Below are 23,354 nucleotides of genomic sequence, written 5' to 3' on the forward strand. Positions count from 1 at the left end.
ACATCTTTGCTTGATGACATATGCCTCCTTAATCTCTCGTGTAAGGCGAACCTTATGGCGGAAAAAGTATTTTAATCAGCGACAACCAGTGACGGCCCTCTCGTTTTCTGTCTTTATTTTTCTTTTATTTGCAATCCCTGAAATGTGCTGCTAAATGTAAATATAGGTCGGGTGATACGGCCCCTAGATGCACTTACAGACGAACATTGTTAGAACGGATCGACTTTCCAACAAGGCAAATATAACTTCAAAGCAGTTCCACGTAATGACTTAAGTAATAACCAGGAGGTTTCTGTTATCTCCTATCAACAACAACTGTGTCACCGCTCAAAGAACGTGGCCCAATGTTATGTTATTAAAGCTATTTTATGCCCTTTGAAACGAACCAGATTGCATCCCCGTACACAGAGAAAAAATTGCCAGTGACTTAGCTCGGCTATGGGAGGATACACGCAGCAAGAGCACGCGACACAGCTGGCGAAGCGAGCGGAGGCGAACGCAACGACGACGCAAGCAGTGTGATGTCATACCAAATGGTGGCGGCGGCTGCGCGGCGAGGCGCGTGGTGTGGTGTCATTCCAGATGGCGCGGTGAGCACGCGGCGTCCGCCAGCTGCGGCGGTTGCTAGGCAACGGCTCAAGGTCGGTTTCTGTGTGAATTTCTCCTCCAAAGAAATTCAACCGCCGCGGCCGGGATCGAACCCGCAACTTTCGGGTCAGCAGCCGAGCACCATAACCACTGAGCCACCGTGGCGGCGCAGGTGTGTGTGTGGTTGTGTACGAGATCCCTCTATATGTGGGAGGGTTTATGTTGGCCTAAGGAACGTTGTATCAGCGTCCGTATGAAGGAGCACCTAGAGGTCTCATGTCCACCTCACATTCACAATTAGCGGTACATTGCAGGGAATGCAAAAAAGGAAAAAAAAATCAAGACAACAACAAGGTCAGCGTCCGCTGCTTTCACCGGCTGACATAGTTTCACTCCCTAAGGTCGAGACAGTAAGGAGTCTAAATTAACCAACAAAAGATTTAATACCTGTAGCAGCCATCCTTCTGTTTTCTCTCGCAGACTGCGAGTTTTCCTACCTGGACAACCTGCGGACTGTTATCGTAGATTCACCGCTTTCGTATCTGTCCGCCTAGCTGCTATTTTTTTGTGTCATTCTCTCTGATTTTTGTGTGTATATTACTTTGCATGTCCAAATAACATCAGTTGAGAGCCTGCGCATGTCCTGTCTTTTATGGTACTGTCTTTGCGCTTCCAGCGCAGTAACGTTCTTTATGTCATGTGTCGTGATAGAAATGCCATTTTTTTCATAAAATTTTTAAAATATTCTTGTGAGTTCCCTTTCAATGGAAGAATTACTTCACTAAACTGAGTTTTCACGCCGTATTGCTAGCGCAGTGGAGTTTCGGAACGACGAATCACCCCATCTTTTTCTCGTCAAATGCATAAACCTCGTTGCCGTATTAAAGAAGGTGCCAGTTTAAAAACTTAGCACTCTGGTTACCTCTGTCATTTCTGTTTTGGTACTTTTGCTATCGCGGGTGTTTTCTTGATCGCTATGCGGTCCCAATAATATGACGTTCTCGATGGCACCGCACCGTTATGCGTTGAACAATTGGGAATAGCTGCTGCTTGTCCATGCTGCGTTTATTTGAAAAGGCTACCAATTAAAACCATCGGAATCTGGTCCAAGACCAGCTGGCTCAATTGAGACGTCCAAGAGGACATGAATGATAGTTGGAAATGGAGAGTGGAATGTGAGTTAATTTCGAATTACTGAGATTTGTCCACTTTTGGAAATAACGGAGGAGTGAAAGTGGTTGCTGGACTTACGCCAATAAAATATTCCACAAATGAGGGCAGGGGGACGGAGTACTTTAGTTGAGCCGTCATTGCTGGAACAGGACATGTGTTGTTCCACAGGTGACCAAGCAAGCGCTCGGCGATAGATTTTCCTCCGCACAATTTGTATCTGCTGCATTGGAATGAATAAAAAAGTGATTGCAATCCTTTCATATTAGAATGCAACTTAAGAAAAAAAGCAGTTTGTAATACTGGCCGTGGTGCGCTGCACATTGTACTACTATGCTGACGATTTCCAGCAGTGAATAAGATCAACTTTGATCAAATTTGATTAAGTTGATCAAGATAAACTTGTAAGCGATTGTATTTTGCGCGATGTACGGAAAATTTGTATGGCCAAACTGCCGACGGTAACCACGCTTCATAAATTCTAAAAACTGTTACGGATATTACTTATGGTCGCTGCAAGCCTCTGAATAATCAAGCAGCCTTACAGTAATAGTTAAAAGTTCTCTATTCAATCTTAGTTAGTCAGCTTTCCAGTTAGCACTTCTTATCTATTCTGATGTACTTCACCGCTGACAATGATAAGCAGAAAAACGTGCTCTTCGAAGTCAAAAAGCATATCTTTTAAAAACTGCGTAAAGTATTTGATGAATCAAACTTTATATATTTTAGGATGGCAAAATTCAGCTCACCATGACCCTATGACGCCAAAGCAAGGAACTTTCTTGTCTTCCATGGTGGTGATGGTTACCCTCAATTCCGGTTCAGAATCCAATGGTTTGGAAGTTTCGAATGTGAAGCTGACGGTTAAAACTTGGTTGATCCGTGCGTTCGTGATGGTAACGTTGGATATGCTGATGTGATTCGCATCTGCATTTGGGTGTAAATAAGTCATGTAACTGGGAATAAAATTTACTCTCTCTCGGTGAAGGGGCTATACCAAAGAATTTGAAAAATTCCTGGTAATATACAGCCGGAACATAACTTACAGTGGCTGTTGCACTTTCAGAAAGTTGCAGAGCAAGTGAACGATTGCAAATCACGATTCATATCAGTCATGTGATTGATGCTAATTTGGCTTGCCCCTCTCGCCACCTCCTTTTTTTTTTACTTGTACTCCGAAGTGTCTTTGGAACTATGCAAAAAAACCAAACCTCCTCCTTCCTGTTCTCTTCTCTGCCTCTCCTCTCTTCTCCACTCTTCACACCATGAAGCTCTCCTATTTTCATGCCTTCAGTTGGTTGCCTTTCCTTCAGCTTACACGAGGAGTTGGCGCATAAGTGCTTGGTCTCATAAATATGTGGCGGCCAAACGATGCCAATGCTAGCGAGAAGGGAGCATGAAACCCAATTCCCTCCCGTAATTCAGCTGGTGTAAAGGTCTAATTCACCCTTGCACACCGGCGCATGCTCTTGGAACGAAAGAGCTAACTTTCACTGAAGCCTCAATCAAACTCTTTCAGAAAGAAAGCAGAGTTCTGGCACTAGCTTAGCGAATAATTTGGTAGACATGAATACATAATTATGCGTTTCATTCGTTTTTTTTTTGGCTTATGGGAGGTAAACGTCTGAAAGCGACTCAGGTTATGAAGGACGCCGTAGCTATGAAGGGCTGCGGGAAATTTCGACCACCCAGGTTTCTCTAACGTGCACTGACATTGCACATTACAGGGGCCTCTAAAATTTCGCCTCCATCAAAATGAAAGCGAAGCGGCCAGGCTCGAACCCCGCGCCTTTCGGGTCAGCAGCTGAGTGCCACAACATTACACTGACCCACCGCTGCGGCCGAGCTGTTAATATCGTATTGATGCAAGGCATAGGATATCAGAAGGCCGAAAGCATACTGTACTCTCGTTGTGAAAATTCATAGTGATGACGATAGGCATTGCCTGTCTTAATCTCAACCCCCTCCAACCTGTGAACCCACTCATAGGCTTTCCTGGAACCATATCACAGGAGTTGAAGCATGCTAGAGACCATTTTATTTAAGGCCCACATGCATATAAGAGCTCAAGCCGTGCTAGTAAAGTTTCTGAGGTAAACAGGCAGCAGGAGAACGGGGAAGTATTGGCTTCTACAGATTACAAACGCATACGCAGAGTTATTTTGCCGATGAAAATGCCACTCGCTTGGCGGTCGTGCCAGCGCTTACCTGAGCATGGTGTCAGCTCGGGGATTTGCACCGAACATGCGACCAGCGTAGAACGCATGAGGGCAACGAACAGCAATGCAGACAGCATGTCGAGAGCTTGTTTGACGTGGATCTATCAGAGCAGACTGGACGTTGTCAAGCTTCACTACACGCTTTTTATACAGAACGTATCTCTTCTCCAGTCGAGGCTGATCGTTACTACAGCAAAAGCAAAATGTATGACGCAGTGCACAGCAACGCATAACTTAAACCTTTACTGAGTCACTATTCTGGTTATTAATATTTTTCTGACATCGCCCTACGCATTTTTAATTAGGACTAAAGCCCAATAGATAGCGTAGTGAAGTTATGCCATTAACATACTAGGAATTTTTAAAAATGAGGGGCATCTGCACCTGATGTTAGATGAAAGCCTCATGAAAGTGGGTTGCTCAATGTTGAAGGTCAGGCCTTGTCTAGAACGCGAATATGGCCGGAAACTCTTTTTTTTATATAAGCGCATTGTGCTTCATACGTCTGACTGCGATCCGCGGCGTATTCTGCTGCAGAATCCCTGCTATGCATGGTACTCTGTTTTTTGTTTTATGCTGTTGTGCCACGACAAATGAAACAGTTGATTTGAGTAAGGCATGCGTCTGTGTTCGTTTTATCTGCATGCCCCTCTGCGTAACTAGAAAGGTCATTTGGAATGGCAGACCTCATGTGAAGGACACCGTGGTAGGAAATGTCTGCTGTATCGCGAGCGGTTGTGTTCCCCGAATGCATGGCTTGCTTCAATATACGTACTACATATATTATGCATTGCAGCAAATTTATTGACAAAATTCGTCTAGTTCTTAGGCAATAGTGACATTTAATAAAGCACTGCATTTAGACACATGCGGTCACGGCAACTGTGCAGCTCATAGTTTTACCGGTCAGCCCATAGAAACTTTACTAGGCGCTTTTTATACACAACGTCTTTCTCCTCTAGCTGAGGCTAACCGTGGCTACAGTAAAAGCAAATTGTATGAGGCAGTGCATAGCAGCGCATAATTTAAACCTTGACTGGGTCAATATTCTGGTTATTAATATTCCTATGCAAATTTCCCATGCATTTTTAATTAGGCCTAACAAACAATAGATAGCGGACTGAAGTTATGCCATTAGCATATTAGGAATTTTTAAAGATGCGGAGCATCTGCGCCTGATGTTAGACGAAAGGCCCATGAAAGTGGGGTTTCTTATTGTTGAAGGTTAGGCCTTGTCTAGAACACGAATATGGCCGGAAACTTTTTTTTTATATAAGCGCATTGTGCTTGATACGTCTGACTGCGATCCGCGGCGTATTTTGGTGCGGAATCCCTGCTATCCATGGTACTCTGTTTTGTGTTTTATGCTCTTGTCCCACGACCAGCGAAACAGTTGATTTGAGTAAGGCATGCATCTGTGTTCGTTTTATCTGAATGTCCCTCTTCGTATCTAGCGAGGTCATTTCCAATGGCAGAGCTCATGTTAAGCACACCGCGGTAGAAAATGCCTGCTGTCACGAGGGGTTCTGTTCGCCGCGTACATTGCTTGCTTCAATATGCGTACTACATATATAATGCACTGTAGCAAATTCGTCTAGTTCTTAGGTAAGAGTCACATTTAATAAAGCACTGCATTTAAACACATATGGTCACTGCGACTGTGCAGCTCATAGTTTTACCGGTTAGCCCATAGAAGCTGAGCGGTTAGCCTATAAAAGCTTTACTAGGCGCTTTTTACACAGAACGTCTCTCTTCTCTAGCTGAGGCTAATAGTGGCTACAGTAAAATCAAATTGTATGAGGCAGTGCAGAGGAGCGCATAATTTAAACGTTGACTCAGTCTCTATTCTGGTTATTAATATTGCTGTGCAAACGTCCCATGCATTTTCAATTAGGACGACACACCGAAGAGATAGCGGACTGAAGTTATGCCATTAGCATATTAGGAATTTTTAAACATGGGGAACGTGCTTACCTGATATTAGATGCAAGGCCTACGAAAGTGGGGCTGCTTAGGGTTCAAGGTTAGGCCGTATCTGGAACACGACTATGGCAAACACTATACCACGGAACCGTATGCCGCGTGGGTGGATGCCGCATGCACACGCGACAACGCGGTTGTAGCATCGTAAACCACTCCCACCGACCGATTGGCACCCTTCACATATCGCCCATTGCTACTTCGGACGAGCATGAAAAGACCGCCATTGCCGTAGCCATCCCACGCACTAAGCCCCTATATATTCTGTGTGACTATAAAACTGCCATACTAAGTATTGCTTGCGGGAGAGTTCACGTCTCTGCATTTGGCAAATTGACTTTCTCGCCGCACACCCGCCCCGCCACATGGAGCAAATATGGGTGCCTGCCCACTCCGGGAGTAGGCGCCAGGAGGTACAACGACATCCGATACTTCCTCAGCCAGCGCACAGCCACGCTTACCTTCGGCGACCACAGCCTACCAGGGATCGCGCTGGGAGCACGAGGAACGCCCCAGGGAGCCGTCCTCTCCCCTATTTTAATCAACATAGCACTTCTTCGCCTACCTCATAAGCTAGCTCAAATTCTCGACATCCATTTCAGCCTCTACGCTGACGACATCACTGTCTGGGTTAACCATGGCAGTGATGCCGAAATAGAAGAACACCTACAATTGCCACTGACCACGATCGACGAATATATACGGGAGCGTGGCCTGACCTGCTCCCCTTCAAAATCGGAGCTCATTTTCTACCTGCCCAAGCAACACGATTCAGTCAATGCACCCATCTCCCCACCCTAGGTACCCATCCCATCGCACTAGTACACAAAATCCGCGTGCTAGGACTAGTTCTCCACTCCCACGGCGCACACGCAGAAGTCATGAAGACACTTCAAACCCACGCTCAACACACCACTCGATTGATTTGCCGCATAGCGAACCGGAGGGCTGGTCTACGCGAGCGAAACACAACTCGCCTCACCTAGGCTTACATCATAAGCCGCATCACATATGACCTTCCATACCTACACCGCAGACAGAAGGAGAGAGACCGGGTAAATGCGCTCCTACGTAGTTGCACGAGAACGGCTCTACGTCTTCCCCCCAGCACATCCAACCACCGACTCCTCAAACTCGGTGTACGCAACACATTTGAGGAGCTCAAAGAAGGTACCTTTACGGCACAAATATCCCGTCTATCCAACTCAGAGGCTGGTAGTAGTTTATCGTCCCAGTTGAGCCTGACCCCAATTACAGAGCCTACTGAGGGGGCCCCCCTTTCTGCTACCCTCCGCTCTAACCTCAACGTAACACCCTCCCCAAGAAAATGCGTCCTGAGCGAGACAGGGAACGCAGAGTAGCAAGGGCTCGGGCCCTTCACGAACAGTATAGCGAGAAACGTGAGGTGTTCTACGTGGACGCAGCGGAATGTACGTCAGGCTCCCGCCATACAGAGGCAGAAGAGGCAGCCATCGCGCTTGTTCTCATTTCCACATCTGCCACAAAAATTATCTCCGATTCCAAATCTGCCATTTTAAATTATGCCAAGGGCTACATATCCAGCACCGCTGCTCGTTTACTACGTTTCTGGCAGCCCCTGCGCCTCATAACCCTCATCTGGACGCCAGCACATGCTGACCTCCCTGGCAACGAGGAGGCTCATTCCCTAGCCCGAGGACTAACATTCCGGGCAGGAGTCGAGCCCCCTCTACAAGCCTCGCAGCACCTGCTCTCTTTCCTTGTTATTCTCTCGTACTACCGAGACAAACGAAGGGAATACGCACCCCCAGCTCCATCCCTCACCATAGCGCAGGCTGCACGCTGGCGACAACTACAAACCCGGACTGTTCCATACCCAATACTGCTGCATGCCCGATGTGGGTGGTCCTTTACGGTGAAGTGATAGCACTCGACACCCCGCACTTCCGTTTATATACTCGCACAGTCAGATGTTTTCACGAAGGCAAAAAATGCACAGGAACACCTAATTACATTGACTTTTAATTCGATAGCATTAGAAGCTGTTGAGGGCCGCCGCGGTGGCTCAGCGGTTATGGTGCTCGGCTGCTGACCCAAGACGCTTGTTCGATTCCGGCCGCGGGGATTGAATTTCGATGGAGGCTAAATACCAGAGGCCCGTGTGCTGTGCGATGTCAGTGCACGTTAAAGAACCCCAGGTGGTCGAAATTTCCGGAGCCCTTCACTACGGCCTCCCTCATAGCCTGAGTTGCTTTGGGACGTTAAACCCCAATAAACCAATAAACCAAACCAAGCTGTTAATATATTTAGGGATGTGACGTCACTTCCGGTCTAGTGATGTCCCTGCCCTCCAGCCAATGGGAATTATCAGGTGTGGTGACGTCACCTTCCTTCAGCCAATGACCCGGTCTGGTCAGGTCTCTTACGACCAGCTAACGAGAATGACCAGGTCTGGTGACGTCATTTCCCCCAGCCAACGGGAATTATTCGCTCTGGTGACGTCGTTTTCCTGCGGCCAGCGGTATAATTTTATGACCGATGGCACAATTTTTTTTTCCCCGATGACACTTTTATTGCCATCGCAATAACACTCCAGGCTTACTCGTGGGGAGCCGGGTAAAATTATCCTTCATGGTGCCGTGAATGACGCAGGCGTGATCGGTGCCCTGGTGGCCACCGCGGTAGACCTGCTGGTGTTCTCGGCGAGCCCGCCCACCCTGCAGGTGTAGATTGAGATCCTCATGACGGTGCCCATCCTCTGGCTTCCTACATACATCGTCACCCGCGGACTGGTAAGCTCAATGTTCTCGATGAGCTGTTAGAGCCCCGCGGGAGTAGGTCAAGAGCAAATTCAAGCCCTCCTTAGAGCAGTGAGATCTTGATACTCGTTGGTGAACACCGGGCAGGGCCGGATTAAGAAAAGTGTGGGCCCTGGGCTAATGCGCATCTAGGCCCCCTCTCCCTTTTCCTCCACTGATCCCCGTGCCACCTGCTGCACTACTCGAGCCGCCGCGGTGGCTCAGTGGTTATGGCGCTCGGCTGCTGCCCCGAAAGACGCCGGTTCGATCACGGCCGCGGCGGTTGAATTTCTTTGTGGGAGAAATTCTAGAGACTCGTGTACTGTGCGATGTCAGTGCACGTTAAAGAACCCCGGTGGTCGAAATTTCCGGAGCCCTTCACTACGGCGTCTCTCATAGCCTGAGTCGCTTTGGGACGTTAAATCCCCATAAACCAAACCACTACTGGAATGTATCCCATGTTTCATTGTAATTCCACCTAATTAAAATGAACGAAGTGCGATCAATGGGATTCGTGTAACAGTAACGCAGTAGCATTAGTTTTGCGCACAAAACACTACGGGACTCTTGGAACGCGCGACACGTGTCCGTCGGTGCCCGAGCGCCGAACGCCACGGAAGAGCCGCGTGAGCCGACCGACATCATGCGAGGCTGCATTGCAGCTAAATTGCAGAGCGCTGCGTGCGCCGCCTACTCTCCTTTTTCACTGACACCGTGCACAAGCCGACAGACAGGTTTTTGTTCGCAGCACTGTTTTAATGCTAACGCATTAAAGAAAAGCAGGCTGAGCTAGCTTCCTACAGTCGAGCTGGGTGCTTCGGCAGCGACTACGAAATAGAAACACTCGTTAATTAGTGCCCCGAGAGGGTAATATTAAAAGTTGTTAAAATTAATTTGACTACACGATGAACGTTTACTACTGCCCTCACGAGGCGCATTTGAATAGCAGAATTAAACTCCTGGATGAGTGGTGAGCGTGCTCGGCGCTGAGCCGAGTATCCGGGATCAAATCCAGCCGCACGGCGGCCGCGTTTTGATGGAGGCGAAATGCAAAAATGCGCCCATATGCTGTGCGATTTCAGAGCACGTTAAAGATCCCCAGGTGGTCGAAATTATTCCCGAGAGCTCCAAAACGGCACCTCTTTTTTTTTTTTTTGCTGCCGCGGTGAATTAGTGGTCATGGCGCTCGGCTGCTGACCCGAAAGATGCGGATTCGATCCCGGCCACGGCGGTCGAATTTCGATGGAGGCGAAATTCTAGAGGCCCATGTACTGTGCGATGTCAGTGCACGTTAAAGAACCCCAGGTGGTCGAAATTTATTGGCAGTCTGCTATCATTTTCTTGTACTAATGAATTATTTTTTGGGGCAAAACGTAATGCTCTTGCTTCACTGTCGGGCGACGTCCTTTGCAAATTTGTAGCTTGACACAGTAGAAAGAAAGACTGTGCATCCATCAAGGCGTTACAAATGCAAACTGTGGGCTTTGCACCAGATCTCCTTATTTGTTATTCAAAGAAAAGTCGTGGGAAAGTACATAGTACTTGCCAATTAATGCTCCAAAGCTAGACAGAGGACATTGAAGGATGCCCTGCTGCGGGGTCCAGGTTACTTTTGACCACCGGCAGTTTTGTAATGTGTACTGGCATTCAAGCATTTTAACAAAATATTGTTAAAATGCATAAATGCTGCTGTCAGTGAAGTCGGCATTAAGAGAAAAAATTCCGGTAGCCCTCCTGTCACTAAGTCACGTGACCTTGTGACGTTATCACAACCTGGATCTCAGAAACCCCACCAGTGGCTGTGTTTGAAACAGCCGCTGTTCCAAACATAGCCACCTTCTGTGGCAGTGGCACATCACTTAACCGCTCCTCCACTGTGCCAGGATCGGTAGGAGGACTTCCTCCGTTCAATAAATGTAAAGTAGGGAATGGCCAATATCGCATACTTGGGCATGTAGGTAGAACCTAGGCGACAGAGAAGGACTACTTGTGCGAGAGGTATCAGTAATGCTATTGCATTGTATCCTTAAGTGTGGGTTAAGCGTTACGTGATGGCGAAGTAATTCTTAAGTTTAGGTTAGGCGTTACATGATGGCGTAGGAATTCTTAAGTGTAGGTTAAGCTTTACATGATGGCGAAGGAACGAATAGTTTCCATGGCTGTAAAGTGATATGCCAAGAAAACCCTAGGCCACTGAAGGGACCATTTACGCTATCACATCATACCCTGAAGGCGGGGCTTAAATGCTCCATCAGGTTTTTGTCCCTTGCTAAATGCATATGAGCATTGAAACCGTGGTGTGGTGCTCGTCAGCTAAGTGCCTAAGCCACTGAGTTTTTGTGTAAACATTGGTTAGGGCGCTTAGCTTGTACTAGCTAAATATAATAAGCCTCTTAGTAATCAACTTGCCTAACTTTGTTTTCTGGTGGCAAGATGTATTAGGCTGTTTCATTTCGACCAAGTTGTCTATCCACTGGAGAGAGAACTTAGAGCAGTCAGAATAATGAACACAACAGGAAGGGCACTTCTCACTGTACTTCCGGTGGTTGACCCTCTTGTCTGTCCTGGCTTCACTTGTTGCATAAAGTTGCTGATCGTATGGTTCTACACAGGGCGCGTGGCTATTGAATACTTGGATCCAAACCCCGAAGTGCAGAAGAAGTACGCCTTCAAGTGTCACCGTGCCAAAGAGAGCAATGGCATCGAGCTCATCTACCCTGTGAACGCAACTGTGAACGCATTCCACAACTTGTACAACACATTTGCGGCGGGAGACAGTGACGGCCACGTGAACATCTGGGACGGCTTCAAAAAGAAGCGTCTCTGACAGTTCCACAAGTACCCATCGAGCATTGCATCCCTGGCCTTTAGCCATGATGGCTCGCTGTCGGCTATTCATTCCTCTGCGAACAGGGCGAGATTCATAAAAAACCGCACGACGCCATCTTTGTGCGTCGTGTCACTGATCAGGAGACAAAGCCGAAACAACTCCATTATCACTGACTTGTTTTTGTTTTATTTCTTTATTTTATTCAATAAACATGAATGTTTAACTCTGAACACCTGTACTGTCTCCACTTCAGCACCCCTTTTGAAGTGACCTTGTGAATTGTTCTTTTTCCGTTTTCATTTTGCTGGATGACTTTTGAGCTTATAAGCTTTTAAGCAACAGACATTAGCTGCATATGGAAAGTGTACAGCTTGGTTGATTTCAAGAAGCAAAATTGGTTGTTAGTAAGTGGAGCTCAATGCTCACAGTACTTTCATCCAATATTTTCCTTGTTTGCATTAGCTGAACTCAAATTAGAATATCGAAAATTCGAACTCGCCAGAATCAAGCTTTTGGTTCATTCGAACTGACGAATTGGCCGCGTCTGAATTACGTGTATCTCAGTAAGAAAAAATGCCCACTTATTTGAATGCACGAGCGAGTGCCACTGTTAATTCGCTCAGTCTGAGCTGAGATTTGCCATCGGGCATCCGCAGGCCAGAAGTTGAGTGGTCGCATGTTAGTAACCACGGCGAACGATTGCATAAGCTGCCACGCGCAGTCTGCTGCGCTGAAATTGGCCATGGTTTCTTTGCGGCAACCGAAAGCTCCTCGCGAACATAAACGTAAGCCCAGCTGTGCTGCTGAGAAACGTAGCAAAACATTTTAAAATTCTATGTTTTGGGCATAGGAACGTTTCTTTCCGCTTGGTAAGCGGCTTTGGACAGAGTTTCGTGAGAATAGTATGGCAACACTGGGATAGCAGACGTCGAGTACGTCTCACGAAACTCTGCCGCGGCTTTTGTGGAAACCCTCGCACATTGACTTACATTAGAGGAGTGAAGACTGTCACCAGCGCTGAAATCACATACACAGCCAGTTTAAACCACTAGAGTGGTTTATCACTGAAACAATGTTATTTATTTCTGTCACCAATATCGGCAACTGTTATTTTGCTGGTCCTGGACTAGGGTGACTCGTATCCCCATCGAGGCGCCCAGTTGTGGACGTGATGTCACTGCCGTTGTTACCGTGGTGGCAGTCGTAACTTAAAAAAAATATATATCTAGAAAATCAGAGCTAAATATAACGATCTACTTGTAGTGGCAAACAAAAAAGTCAGTGGTGGGAATGCTGCGGCGATTGCGCAAACTTGCGCCTTTATATTAAATCTGATACATGCTGCTACAAAGTGCCGAGGGGCTGCACATGCGCGGGAAGGCTTAGCGCGGTTTACGTGTCCGCTGTTTGGAACGCCTTTGTCGGTGACTGCTTTGCACCCGCCGCGGTGACTCAATTGCTGGCGCTCGGCTACTGTGCCGCAGTACCTGGGTGGGAACCCGACCCCGGCGGCCTCGTATCAATGGAGGCGAAATGCGGAAGGCGCCCGTATTCTGCGATGTTAGTGCATGTTAAAAATCCTCAGGTGGTCGAAATTATTCCGGAGACCTCCACTGCGGCACCGCGGGTGCACAGTACCATGTAGTAACTGAGCTGACGTCGCATGAACAGAGGCTTCGGACGACGTAGGCGGGACTCGTCTCAGGATATTAGGGACGGAAACTACCTCGACCGGGTAGTTTTGCCGGTAGAAATCCGTCAATGCATTAGAGTTGGAGCTCTCCCTACCCAATGGGCATTGGAAGTCCCATGGACGTCCTGCGGATGTTTAGGATGTCTGCAGGACGTCCATGGGAGGTTCAGTGCCCATCGGGTTAGAATGTGCTGGTGGGTCGTCACGATGGACGGAGAGGGCCAAGGCGCAGCTCCTTAGAGAAAAATACTCGGGGGATGGAAGCACCGTGGAGTCTCCGCTGGGAGCATTTCCCGCAAGGTAGTAGCCTCGGCAGTTACGCGAGCAGATTTGGGATGGCTGAAGAGGATACTACAACGCTAGGAATTACTCAGGAAGGCGCCAGCACCATTCTTTGCGATTACAAGACGGTCCTCCGCAACATTGCGCGAGGGCGAATCTCCGCCACCGAGTACCACGATGCCAAAAGGCAGGAAAGTTATTGGCCTGGTTTGGGTCCCGGCTCATGAAGGGGCCGCTCACCAGTACGCTCGAGGTTTTGTCAGCCGTGCTGGTGAGGAAGACTCCGACGCGGGGACCTTGCGAAGTGAGACGCTGGACAGCTGCCAGGCTATTGCGAGTTATTACAGAGATCTTAGGGGCGAGTCTGCCTCCCCCGAATACGTCGCTGAGCCGAGATCAAGCCACCACGGGGAGGCGACTACAGACACGGTCGCTGCCAAATTCATGGATAAGTGCGAATATATTTCTGATCTAGTAAATCCTTACTGCCAGCGTTGCGGTGAACTAGCAATGCTGGATCACATAATTTGGGATTGCGCGGAGGATCTGTCTCCAGCAGGCCTGGTTATAGCTCCCTCAAAAGCATGGGAAGCGTACAGTCCAAGGCCGTGGCAAGAGTGCAAGAGGTAGCCAGAAATATTTTTCGAGGGTGTCATTCGCCGCCGGTAGAAAAGTAAAAGAAAGCCTGCGCCCAAACAGTATCGTAGTCCATAGAGTTAAAATACTTTTAATTGCTTTCATAAAGCTGAAGGGTCCGTCGTTTCGTTCACTCTAAAGTCTACATAAAATACGTGTGCACACAGGATTGCGTGAACTTGATTCGCAGAGAACATACGTAAAAAACGAAAAGTCGCGGCAGTTCAACTATTTTCATGTGATTTACAGCAACACAAGAGCTTCTGCTCAATAGGAAAGTCAGCAACTGCGAACGAATGGTATTTGTCAAAATTTATACTTCATGCATGTAAACCTGCGCCCTGCCGCAGAGGCGCTTAAAAAAAGCACTTTTTATTTTCGTAATAGTTTATGATCATTTGAGGACAACGCAAAGGATGAAAAAGTAGGCTGACGTGAAAAGGTATGTTTAATCGGGTGAACTGTGCCTACTGTTAAAAGGAGTGCCATACTTCGTGCGGTAGCGAAGAGGTGTGATTCTTCTCAGCAATAAGTTCCGCTTCCTATTCTAGAGCCACGACAACGTAGTACATACATCAATCTTTTCAGGAATAAACGGACACTCTTCTTATTTTTGCTTTTACATTTTAATATATCGATGCGGTGTGTAAATAGCATCGGCGAAATAAAAAGGCCGAAAGGTGTGAGAGAGAGAGGAGATGCGGCACTCAGAAAATTTCGGGGGGGGGGGGGGGGGGGGAAGGGGTGCTCTGGCACTGACCCCGCAATGTGCAATATTCGCAACATTCGCAACATTCGCAATATCCACAATATTCGCAATGAGCTTTCCTTCACTGTTTATGCTCTAGTGATATAATGGTAACGTTCCAAGGCGCCCGTTCAAGTGAGCGCGGTTTCATCGATAACCTGCCTTATTCCGTTGCCGTCTCTCCTATCGGGGTGAATAGGTGACGTTGCACTTGCATGAAGCAGCCTGAAAAAAGTCAGTCGAGCGCGGTAGGGCGAGAGCCTAAAACTTAGGTGAAACAATGCGATCGCCGCCTAAAAAAAAAGAAACAAAGGTTTTTGCTGTAGCCTCAGATGGAACACGTGCGAAGTAAGGCAAAAGATAAGGTCACACCCGCTTGTTCTCGGCCCGGCGGGCGAGAATTCGCGAGATTAGGCCTAAGTCTACCGGGCAGTAGCGATGCGGCGGCAGCATGGCCGCGCCCTTTCAGTGGTGCTCGGGTGTAATTATCTTAATTATTGGTGACGTTGTTGGAAACTGACCTTGACTGAGTGAACTAATGAAACCCTTCCTGCCTCGCTCGTCGAACTGTGATGTCTCCTGAAGCCCTGCATTAACTGGGGCCTTGAAACTATTGTCAAGTTAGAGTCGGACCAGAATTGAAGAACCCAGCTATTACCGCGGCGCCTGACAACGTCGTGTTTGTGCCACCTGTTCGCCTGTCCATCGCTAAACACGGCGGATAACCTCTTCAATCACGAAACAACGAACTTCTGCAAAGGTGCCACTGCTGCCAGCCAGTCAACGAAGTGCGGTGTTTTCGGCGTCGCCCCTTCAAAGGGGGAACTCGGCTTGCATGGACGATGCCTTCCCAAAGCTTCATCCGCGGCAGCAAGAACGGTAAGTGCGATTACAATCGGTCCGTTCTGCTACTCGCACTGCTGGATTCGCGAGTTTTGCAATACTCGAGCTTCTGTTAGCGTAGAAAATGCGCTGAACGCACTTACGAAGATAGCGTAACAACTTTTATCCGGAGTGATTTCTGGCGCCAGTCGCAGAAGCACAGCTAGCTGTAAGCAGGGATAGGCAACATGCGATCATGTGTAGCTGAGGGGTGATCGCGCGTCTGTTGTTGGTCTAGAAGTTAGGGCACAGCTGCAAGCAACGATAGGCAGCACGCAGTGATGTGTAGCTGAGAGGTGATCGCTGATCTAGAAGTCAAAGGCACGCCCTGAGACGAGCGTCTCTTCTAGAAAGCAGGGAGGGAAGTAAGCACCGAAGTTGTCGCTCAGCGATTACTGCAGATTAAGGAATTGGAAGCACTGTTTTTCCCGGTACCACAGGGATGGAACTTTCGTACCAGTGGGTTTAAGCATTCTCCTTTAGGAGAGAAAAGGAAATGTGGGGAGGTTAGCTGGAAGAGGACACCGGATCGATACCCTGCACTGGAGGAAATGGATGAGAGGATGTCAAGGTGCACGAGAAACGGTAAAGCGCTGTTCTCTAAAGAATGAAAGAGCCGTTCCACTTCGTAACACCTTAGAAGCCTTCATTTTTTAGGTGATAGAAAGGCACGAGATTGGCTAGCATCGGCCCGAATGCTCCGTCTTTTGCATCGATTGCACTGGCACGCATATATTGACGAGGGGGCCCGAAGTTTCGCCGACACTTCAGCCCACTCAAGTTGCGCTACTATGAACTATGTCGAGGGCATTTTGTTGGCACTGTGTGGAGGGGGGTGGGCATTTTGCTGAACTGCGTGGAGGGCATTGTGCTGCCGGCTGCCTGCCTGCCTCAGCTTGATGTGCCGCTCTGCGTTCGCACAACAGAGTACGCGGCCCTGTAATTAGCCACAATGTGTACGCAGAAGCAGAAAACCTTCGCAACGTTGTCGCAAAAAAGCCCTTGGCGTGAAATTCCCAACTATTCGGCTCCGGCATACATGATCGTATCGCACAGATCTTCATTAACTCGTCGCGTTCTTTTATTTTTGATACCTTTTGATCGGCCACAACAAGAAGTAGGACCAGATTCATGCCAAGCTGTCGCAGACACGATGTGCTGCCAAGTTCCAATGCTATCGGGATTTGTTCGCCTATCTACGTAGCGGTTTGTTGCGATTATCTTTACAGTCACCATTCAGGTTCATCACCGCCGACGCGCGGCCTTAGCAATCGTCTTTCGCCAGGACTCGCGTATGCGCGCCAGACGTGATTAGAAGGCTGGCGAAATATCGCAGTTTTGAAGCGAAAAGCTTCACTACCCGCACTACAGCCGCGCTTAGCGTGAGCCGTCGGAGCCAAGATTTGCCGCAGCTGCGCATGCGCGAAACCGAGCGACGTCACGCGCGGCGCAGGTGGCCGCAGCCGCCGCCGCGCCGACTCCGCCGCCTGACCGTTCGGCGCAGCCGCGCGCTACTGCGCATGTGCGCCGCCTCCTCACCGCCGCTACTACTGCGCGCTCGCCTCCTCGACACCGTTTGACCTTTCGCTGCAGCCGCGTGTTTACCACAGTTACTACGTATGCGCAAGGAGGGCTATATAACGCGCTTGCCTACACCGTTATCGTGGTGCTCCCAATGCATTGTGCGCGAACTGCGACAGCCATGACGTCAAGCAAAGCATAACTGCAGCTTTTCGCTTGTATATCCAGGCTTAACCAGAGCTAAGCCACTGCCATTTTTTTTTTCACTTATGATTTCGCATTGTTAGAAACTGTTCGCAGAGAAGTATGTATACGGGCTTTGCCAAAAACACCATATATGTTTCACCTAAGATGTTCAGCAATTTTTTAATATGGGCTTTTTCAGTTAGAAGAGTGCTTTTTATCTGCATAGCATTGTCAGCGGTATAGCTCATCAGAGTACTGCTAAAACATGCTAACTTGTAGGCTTGTTAACTAAACTTTGCAGTTGTTGCTCAGTTTTATTTAGTGAGATGCGTGAAATCCTTCGTGAGTAATATCCATGCCAGTTTTTAGAATTTCGAAAACGCATTTACTTTCACCCCGCCACGGTGGCTCAGTGGTTACGGCGCTCGGCTGCTGACCCGAAAGACGCGGGTTCGATCCCGGCCGCGGAGGCCGAATTTCGATGAAGGCGAAATTCTAGAGGTCCGTGTGCTGTGCGATGTCAGTGCACGTTAATGAACCCCAGGTGGTCGAAATTTCCGGAGCCCTTCACTAAGGCGTCCCTCATAGCCTAAGTTTCTTCGGGACGTTAAACCCCAATAAACCTATAAACCAAACCAAAAGCATTTACTTTCGGTGCTGTGAGCCAACAATTTTGCCTACGTCGCGTCAAAATACACGCGCTCTCGAAAAGCTTGCAGGCGAAGCAACCCCTGCAGTGCTCGTAACTCGTCCAAATAGCCAAAATATGTTGGGCCATAGCGCGGAGAGCAGCTGTGTTTCAATTCTAAAAACTGATATTGATATTATTTGCGCTGGGCCACATGCCTATCAGTAAATAAGGAGACTAACAGTAATAATTAAAAGTTCACTATTTTATATCAGTTACCATTCTACTAGTTAGTAGTTCTTAAGTGTATTCTGATGCGCTACACTGCGGACAATGCTCTGCTGAAAAAGCGGTCGTGTAGCTCAAAAAGCCCATTTTAAAAACTCGCAGGTCTTCTTAGGTGAAAAACTCGGTATGTAGTACAGCCTACCTAGTTCGAATCCGGGCCATGCACCGTGGCTCGCTTTGGCGGTCCAAATCTGTCGGCTGTGAGGCGAACTGTTGCTCACCTGTCCGGGACTTCCCAGAGTGCTATAGACAGCCCCAGTACACGACATATGAACAAACTTTTTTTGGCTGTTTTCCTACAGCGGTTGCATAGTCCAGCGCAACATGAAGGTTCACTGTCGCTTAGGCCGAAAGGCACCAACAACTTTTTACTGGTGTAAGGTTCGTTTACTCGCCAGCCAATAATAAAAATGGCGGTACAGTGTTGAGAAACCTAATGACTAGCTGTGCTGATGTGTGCTGTACTCAGCCTTCTTGAGGTATTGCACAGCGTTAGAGTACTTTATTTTAGGTGAATTAGGCCCGAAGTGATCGCCTGCAAATCGCCAGACTACGTATTATCGTGCTCAGCATGCAGTTCAGCGCCTGCATTCGACGTCGACCATGCAGCGGTATGCGCTACGCGGTCGCAAGGTTAGTTGGTGGAGCGTTGTCTAGGAAAAAGTAAATATAGCTGTAATTTAAACGTACACTGAATAGTAATCTGAACTCGTCTTTTTACCGCGGGAACTCGATCTACACGTTGTAGGAATTCTTAGAAATTTCGAATTATAGTCCTGTGCGACCGATTTCCTCAATTTAAATCGAATTAAACTTCCGTCTCCCGCCTTTTTTTTGAACTCGCCGCAGACGGTAGAAGTCAACCGATATTTCAACCAGTTCCGTGGCGGCTTGCCGCTCTGCCATCAGCGGAATGATACGTACCGGTCGGCGAAAGCAGAGTCCGCGCGTATTTTTATTTCTGTGGGCCTAATTTGCGGCTATGTAGCCTCTGGCTGGAGTAATTTATTCACGGCAACCTAAAAAACAAAATACAAGCGAAAGTGAAGCCGCCACACGACCGCCTCAAAGGCACTTCACGCGTTAGTTGACTCCTCCTACCGTCTGCGGCGAGTTCAAAAAAAGGTGGGAACCGGGACGTTTAATCCGATTTAAATTACGGAAATCGGTCGCACAGGACAATAATTCGAAGTTTCTATGAATGCTCGGAACGTGTAGATCGAGTTCCCGCGCTAAAAAGACTAGCTTCGATTACTCTTCGGTGCACCTTTAACACACACCACACAGAAAGACTGACGGGACGGGACAGGCTCCGAACGACAGCGCCCGTCCTGTCCGCCTTTCTGTGTGCTGTGTGCTAAATTAGCCCTGTTTTTACCTTTTGTTAGATAGACACCGCTTGAATGTGTCGTGATGGACACTGCAGAAGACCATGCACTTTCTAGTACCAGCTGCGTGTATAACTTTGCGACACTGCCGGGCAACCGCTGCTTTGTGATTGGAGCTCCGCCTATAACTTGAGTATTTCAAGACATAGTGAGCGCCATGGTGTCCGTTCATGGCGTCTGTGGCAACAGTGTTCAGAGTTTCGCTTGAACAGCGTGGGATCCCCACGACTGTATGGTACACGAGTCACTGTCGCTGCTATTTCGACTTTCTTTCGATGATCCCAGGCAAAAGTTAATTCACCCAAGAAATGGTTTGCTTTGGAAGTCACATTTACAGACCTGCCTGCATTTTGTAACCGTTACGTAACGTTATGCTGAGCCACGTTGCAAACTTTACTACTTTTTCTGGCGTGCAGTGGCTTGTCAGTTCTGGTGAATGACCGTGACGTTTTCTCTTTACCTCAAAGTCAGTTTTTTTTAGTGCTTCGGCAGTAGACGGATCAGTACCGAGGCACTTGATCGTCATTACCTATGGCGTCTTAAAAATCACCCTCAGTTCCCTCTGCCCGCCAGGTAGCACCGAAGCATTAGACCAATGTGACATTTTTCTTTTGGTCAAACGTTAATTAAGTTTTCTTAATGACCTTTTTTAATAATTTCTTTACGTTACAGATGAACATCCTTGTAAACTTTTTCTAACATTAATTAAACATTATAACAACGTAAATGTAATATTGTCGAAAATAATGAAGCAACCCTGCACTAGTATGCAGGCCCACCATTGTGACAATTTAATCAACGCTTTGCAAGGACCAGCAACGAAGGCGACACTTCGTCTCCACAGTAGAGCACAACATGCGACTAGAATGTACTTACCTCCGAAAGCATGCAGTGGAGTCAAGCTTACACGCCCATTACTGAGAGGTGTCTCATGAGTGGTAGTAGCGAAAGGATAATAAGCAGTTTAACAAAATATTCTGCTTGAGCATGTTACCTATGGCGGGCACAATCTAAGAGATTTAGTTGCGCGAAGCACTGCTAGTTGAAAAACATGTTTACTGTAAAATTAGTGGAGAGTGTTCTGGGACTCGGTGCTAGAAATATATCTGCAGTGTTTTATAGTTATGATTCAAATATAATAATGTTAATAAACAATAAGGAGACATTGCTGATGTTGGAACGTTAAATATATGTTTATGCTGCAGCGTTTACCATCATTTGTTCATTTGTAACATTATAACAAGAGTTGAAAGCCAGGATTGGAATAATATTTATGTTCAGTGTTAAACTAATTTTTATGTGTAACATATAAACTTAAATATTAATTTCTAACAGTTAATGCAACGTTTCAATGTAACAATGTTACTGAACTTGCATAAATTTTTCATAAGATTGTTCTAATTTTCCTTGCTACCTGGGCGTGGCCAGCATATCGCCTTTGACACGTGTGGGGATGTGGGAGGGACAGCTTTATTTTAACAAAAAGGATCCTTTGTTCTTGACCAAGAGTCCAGGCGTCTGTGCTTCACTGAGAACTCTGTACACTTACCACGATTGGCTAGCTGGTTGAGCAACTAGCAGAATGTCATTCCATGAGGAGGCGGACCGGTTGGGTATGGGGGACCTGCCATCGGTTGGGGGCATTCCCACACCGTGTACTGTGCGATGTCAGTGCGCGTTAAAGAACCCCAGGTGGTCGATATTTCCGGAGCCCTTCACTACGGCGTCCCTCATAGCCTGAGGCGCTTTGGGACGTTAAACCCCCATAAAACGTCCCACAGGTTGTGTATGAGGGTGCCTTGGCCGCCCCACATGTTGAGCAGAGTAGGAAAGTCAAGGTGGGGTGGCGGCGATGAAGGAGGTGCGATGAATGTCTGCAGTTGCCGCCAGACTGCACTATATTTTGAATTTCGTGTACGGTGAGGTGGTGGGAGGGTAAGCGCCTGTTTTTGTAATAAGTGGTTTTTCGATGGTATGTGAGAAGAGCCCGAGGGGATTCCTGCGTGGGTTTGGGTGTCCCATCTTCTTGGGACCTGAAGGATAGTTCTCGAGTCAGCGTATGAACACGCTGGTTACCGGGGATCGAGACTTACCCAGGAACCCACGTGAGGGTTATCTCTTGGGTAAGCGTATGTCCTGATGCGAGAATGCGTCGGGCGATTGACGTGATAATGCTTTGCTGAGTGACGGTACACAGCTTTGGAGACGGTGGAGATATCCGTGATGTTGGGATCTTGTGCATAGTGTATAAGCACCAAGCCCATGGCCGCGCCTTCAGCCTCCGTGGGGAAGGTGGCTGCGGCCCCGATGGTGCCATCCTCGATAGTAGGCGGGGACAGCGGCATAATAGCCCGGTAGGGTGCGTTGTGCCGCGTTTACATACATGTCGGGTATGCCTCTGTAGTGCTTGTTGTAATACTAGGCTCGTGCCTGGCGTCTGGCCCCGTGTAGCTCGGGGCTCATATTTCTGGGTAGAGGTTTGATGCGCATTGGACCCTGGATGTCAGGTGCAATGATTTGATAGTTGGGGGCAGGTGAGCAGGTAGATTGGAGCCTGGCGAAGATGCCGTAAGAGATGTTGGCCGGTTTCTGTGCGGGTTAGTGGAAGTATCTGGTTGTCTCGTTTGACTTCGTGGAGTTCCGAGATAGTTTTGTAGGTGCCCGTTGAGAGTAGTGATTTGTGCTAAGCGACTGTGGTAGGCGGAGCGTTGAGATTATTGCCTTTCTAATAAAAGCATCAGCTTTGTCTTGTGAGAAAGCGGTAAGGAACGTGAAAAGTCGTGTCTGGTGATGAGGGCGTCTGTCATATTAAAGGTTTCCCTCTCCGACAGTCCATGGTTGCATGTGGCTACACTGCGGACAAAACCCTCGATTTGTTTGGTTCGCTTCTCTAGGAGTTGTACAGTGAAGGTTGCATCCAAAGCGTCCTGTATGTGCAATCCAAGGACCTATGGATTCAAGGACGTTGGAGTTCAAGGAGTCTATTGACCAATTTTATTTTATAAGCTACCTTTTTACGGCATTCGAGGAGTTGCCTTAAATCTGATCCGTACTTATCTTTCCGGTCGCGTTCAGTATACATGTTTGAATGGTCATCAATCACAACCTGGTCAATTAATATACGGTGTCCCACAAGGGTCTATTTTGGGTCCAGTATTTTTCATTCTTTATATCAACGATATAATAGCCATCCCTCGAACTCCCACAATAATTTTATATGCAGATGATACCAGTGTATTTTTTTCTGGCATGCATCTTAGTAATATTCAGGCTGAGGCAAATGAATGGTTACAAGAATTGTCTTTATGGTTGAATATAAATAAACTAGAGTTAAATGTTAATAAAACAAAGCTTATTGTATTTAAGGCACGTAACAAGCCTGATAACAGTGAAATTAATCTTACATTCAAAAATAGCGTAATTGAGCGTGTTTCTTCCTACAAATTTTTAGGCATAATCTTTGAAGAACACTTGAGTTGGACCCTGCATATTAATAAGATTCATGCCAGCATATCAAGGTCATTATGTGTATTATATA

General features: G+C 47.6%; 1 protein-coding gene and 1 long non-coding RNA gene across 2 annotated transcripts in view; one reads left to right on the forward strand and one right to left on the reverse strand.

The window, feature by feature from the left end:
* Positions 1–4,054, reverse strand: part of LOC149330361 (uncharacterized) — a 5,391-nt gene extending 1,337 nt beyond the window's left edge. The window contains exons 1-3 of the mRNA XM_089559406.1: positions 3,967–4,054; positions 2,508–2,685; positions 1,840–1,981 (exon numbers count right to left, since the gene is read on the reverse strand). Coding sequence (XP_089415532.1) covers positions 1,840–1,981; positions 2,508–2,685; positions 3,967–4,054 — 408 coding nt within the window. The remainder of the gene's footprint in view (positions 1–1,839; positions 1,982–2,507; positions 2,686–3,966) is intronic.
* A 4,568-nt stretch (positions 4,055–8,622) lies between these two features.
* On the forward strand, positions 8,623–11,794 carry LOC149330362 (uncharacterized). The gene is made up of 2 exons (XR_016285498.1): positions 8,623–8,728; positions 11,347–11,794. It is a non-coding gene; the product is annotated as an uncharacterized LOC149330362 (long non-coding RNA).
* The last annotated feature ends 11,560 nt before the right edge of the window (positions 11,795–23,354 follow it).

Source organism: Amblyomma mixtum, chromosome 9 (genome assembly GCF_055824585.1).
Source record: "Amblyomma mixtum isolate Tamu chromosome 9, ASM5582458v1, whole genome shotgun sequence".
Classification (NCBI taxonomy): domain Eukaryota; kingdom Metazoa; phylum Arthropoda; class Arachnida; order Ixodida; family Ixodidae; genus Amblyomma; species Amblyomma mixtum.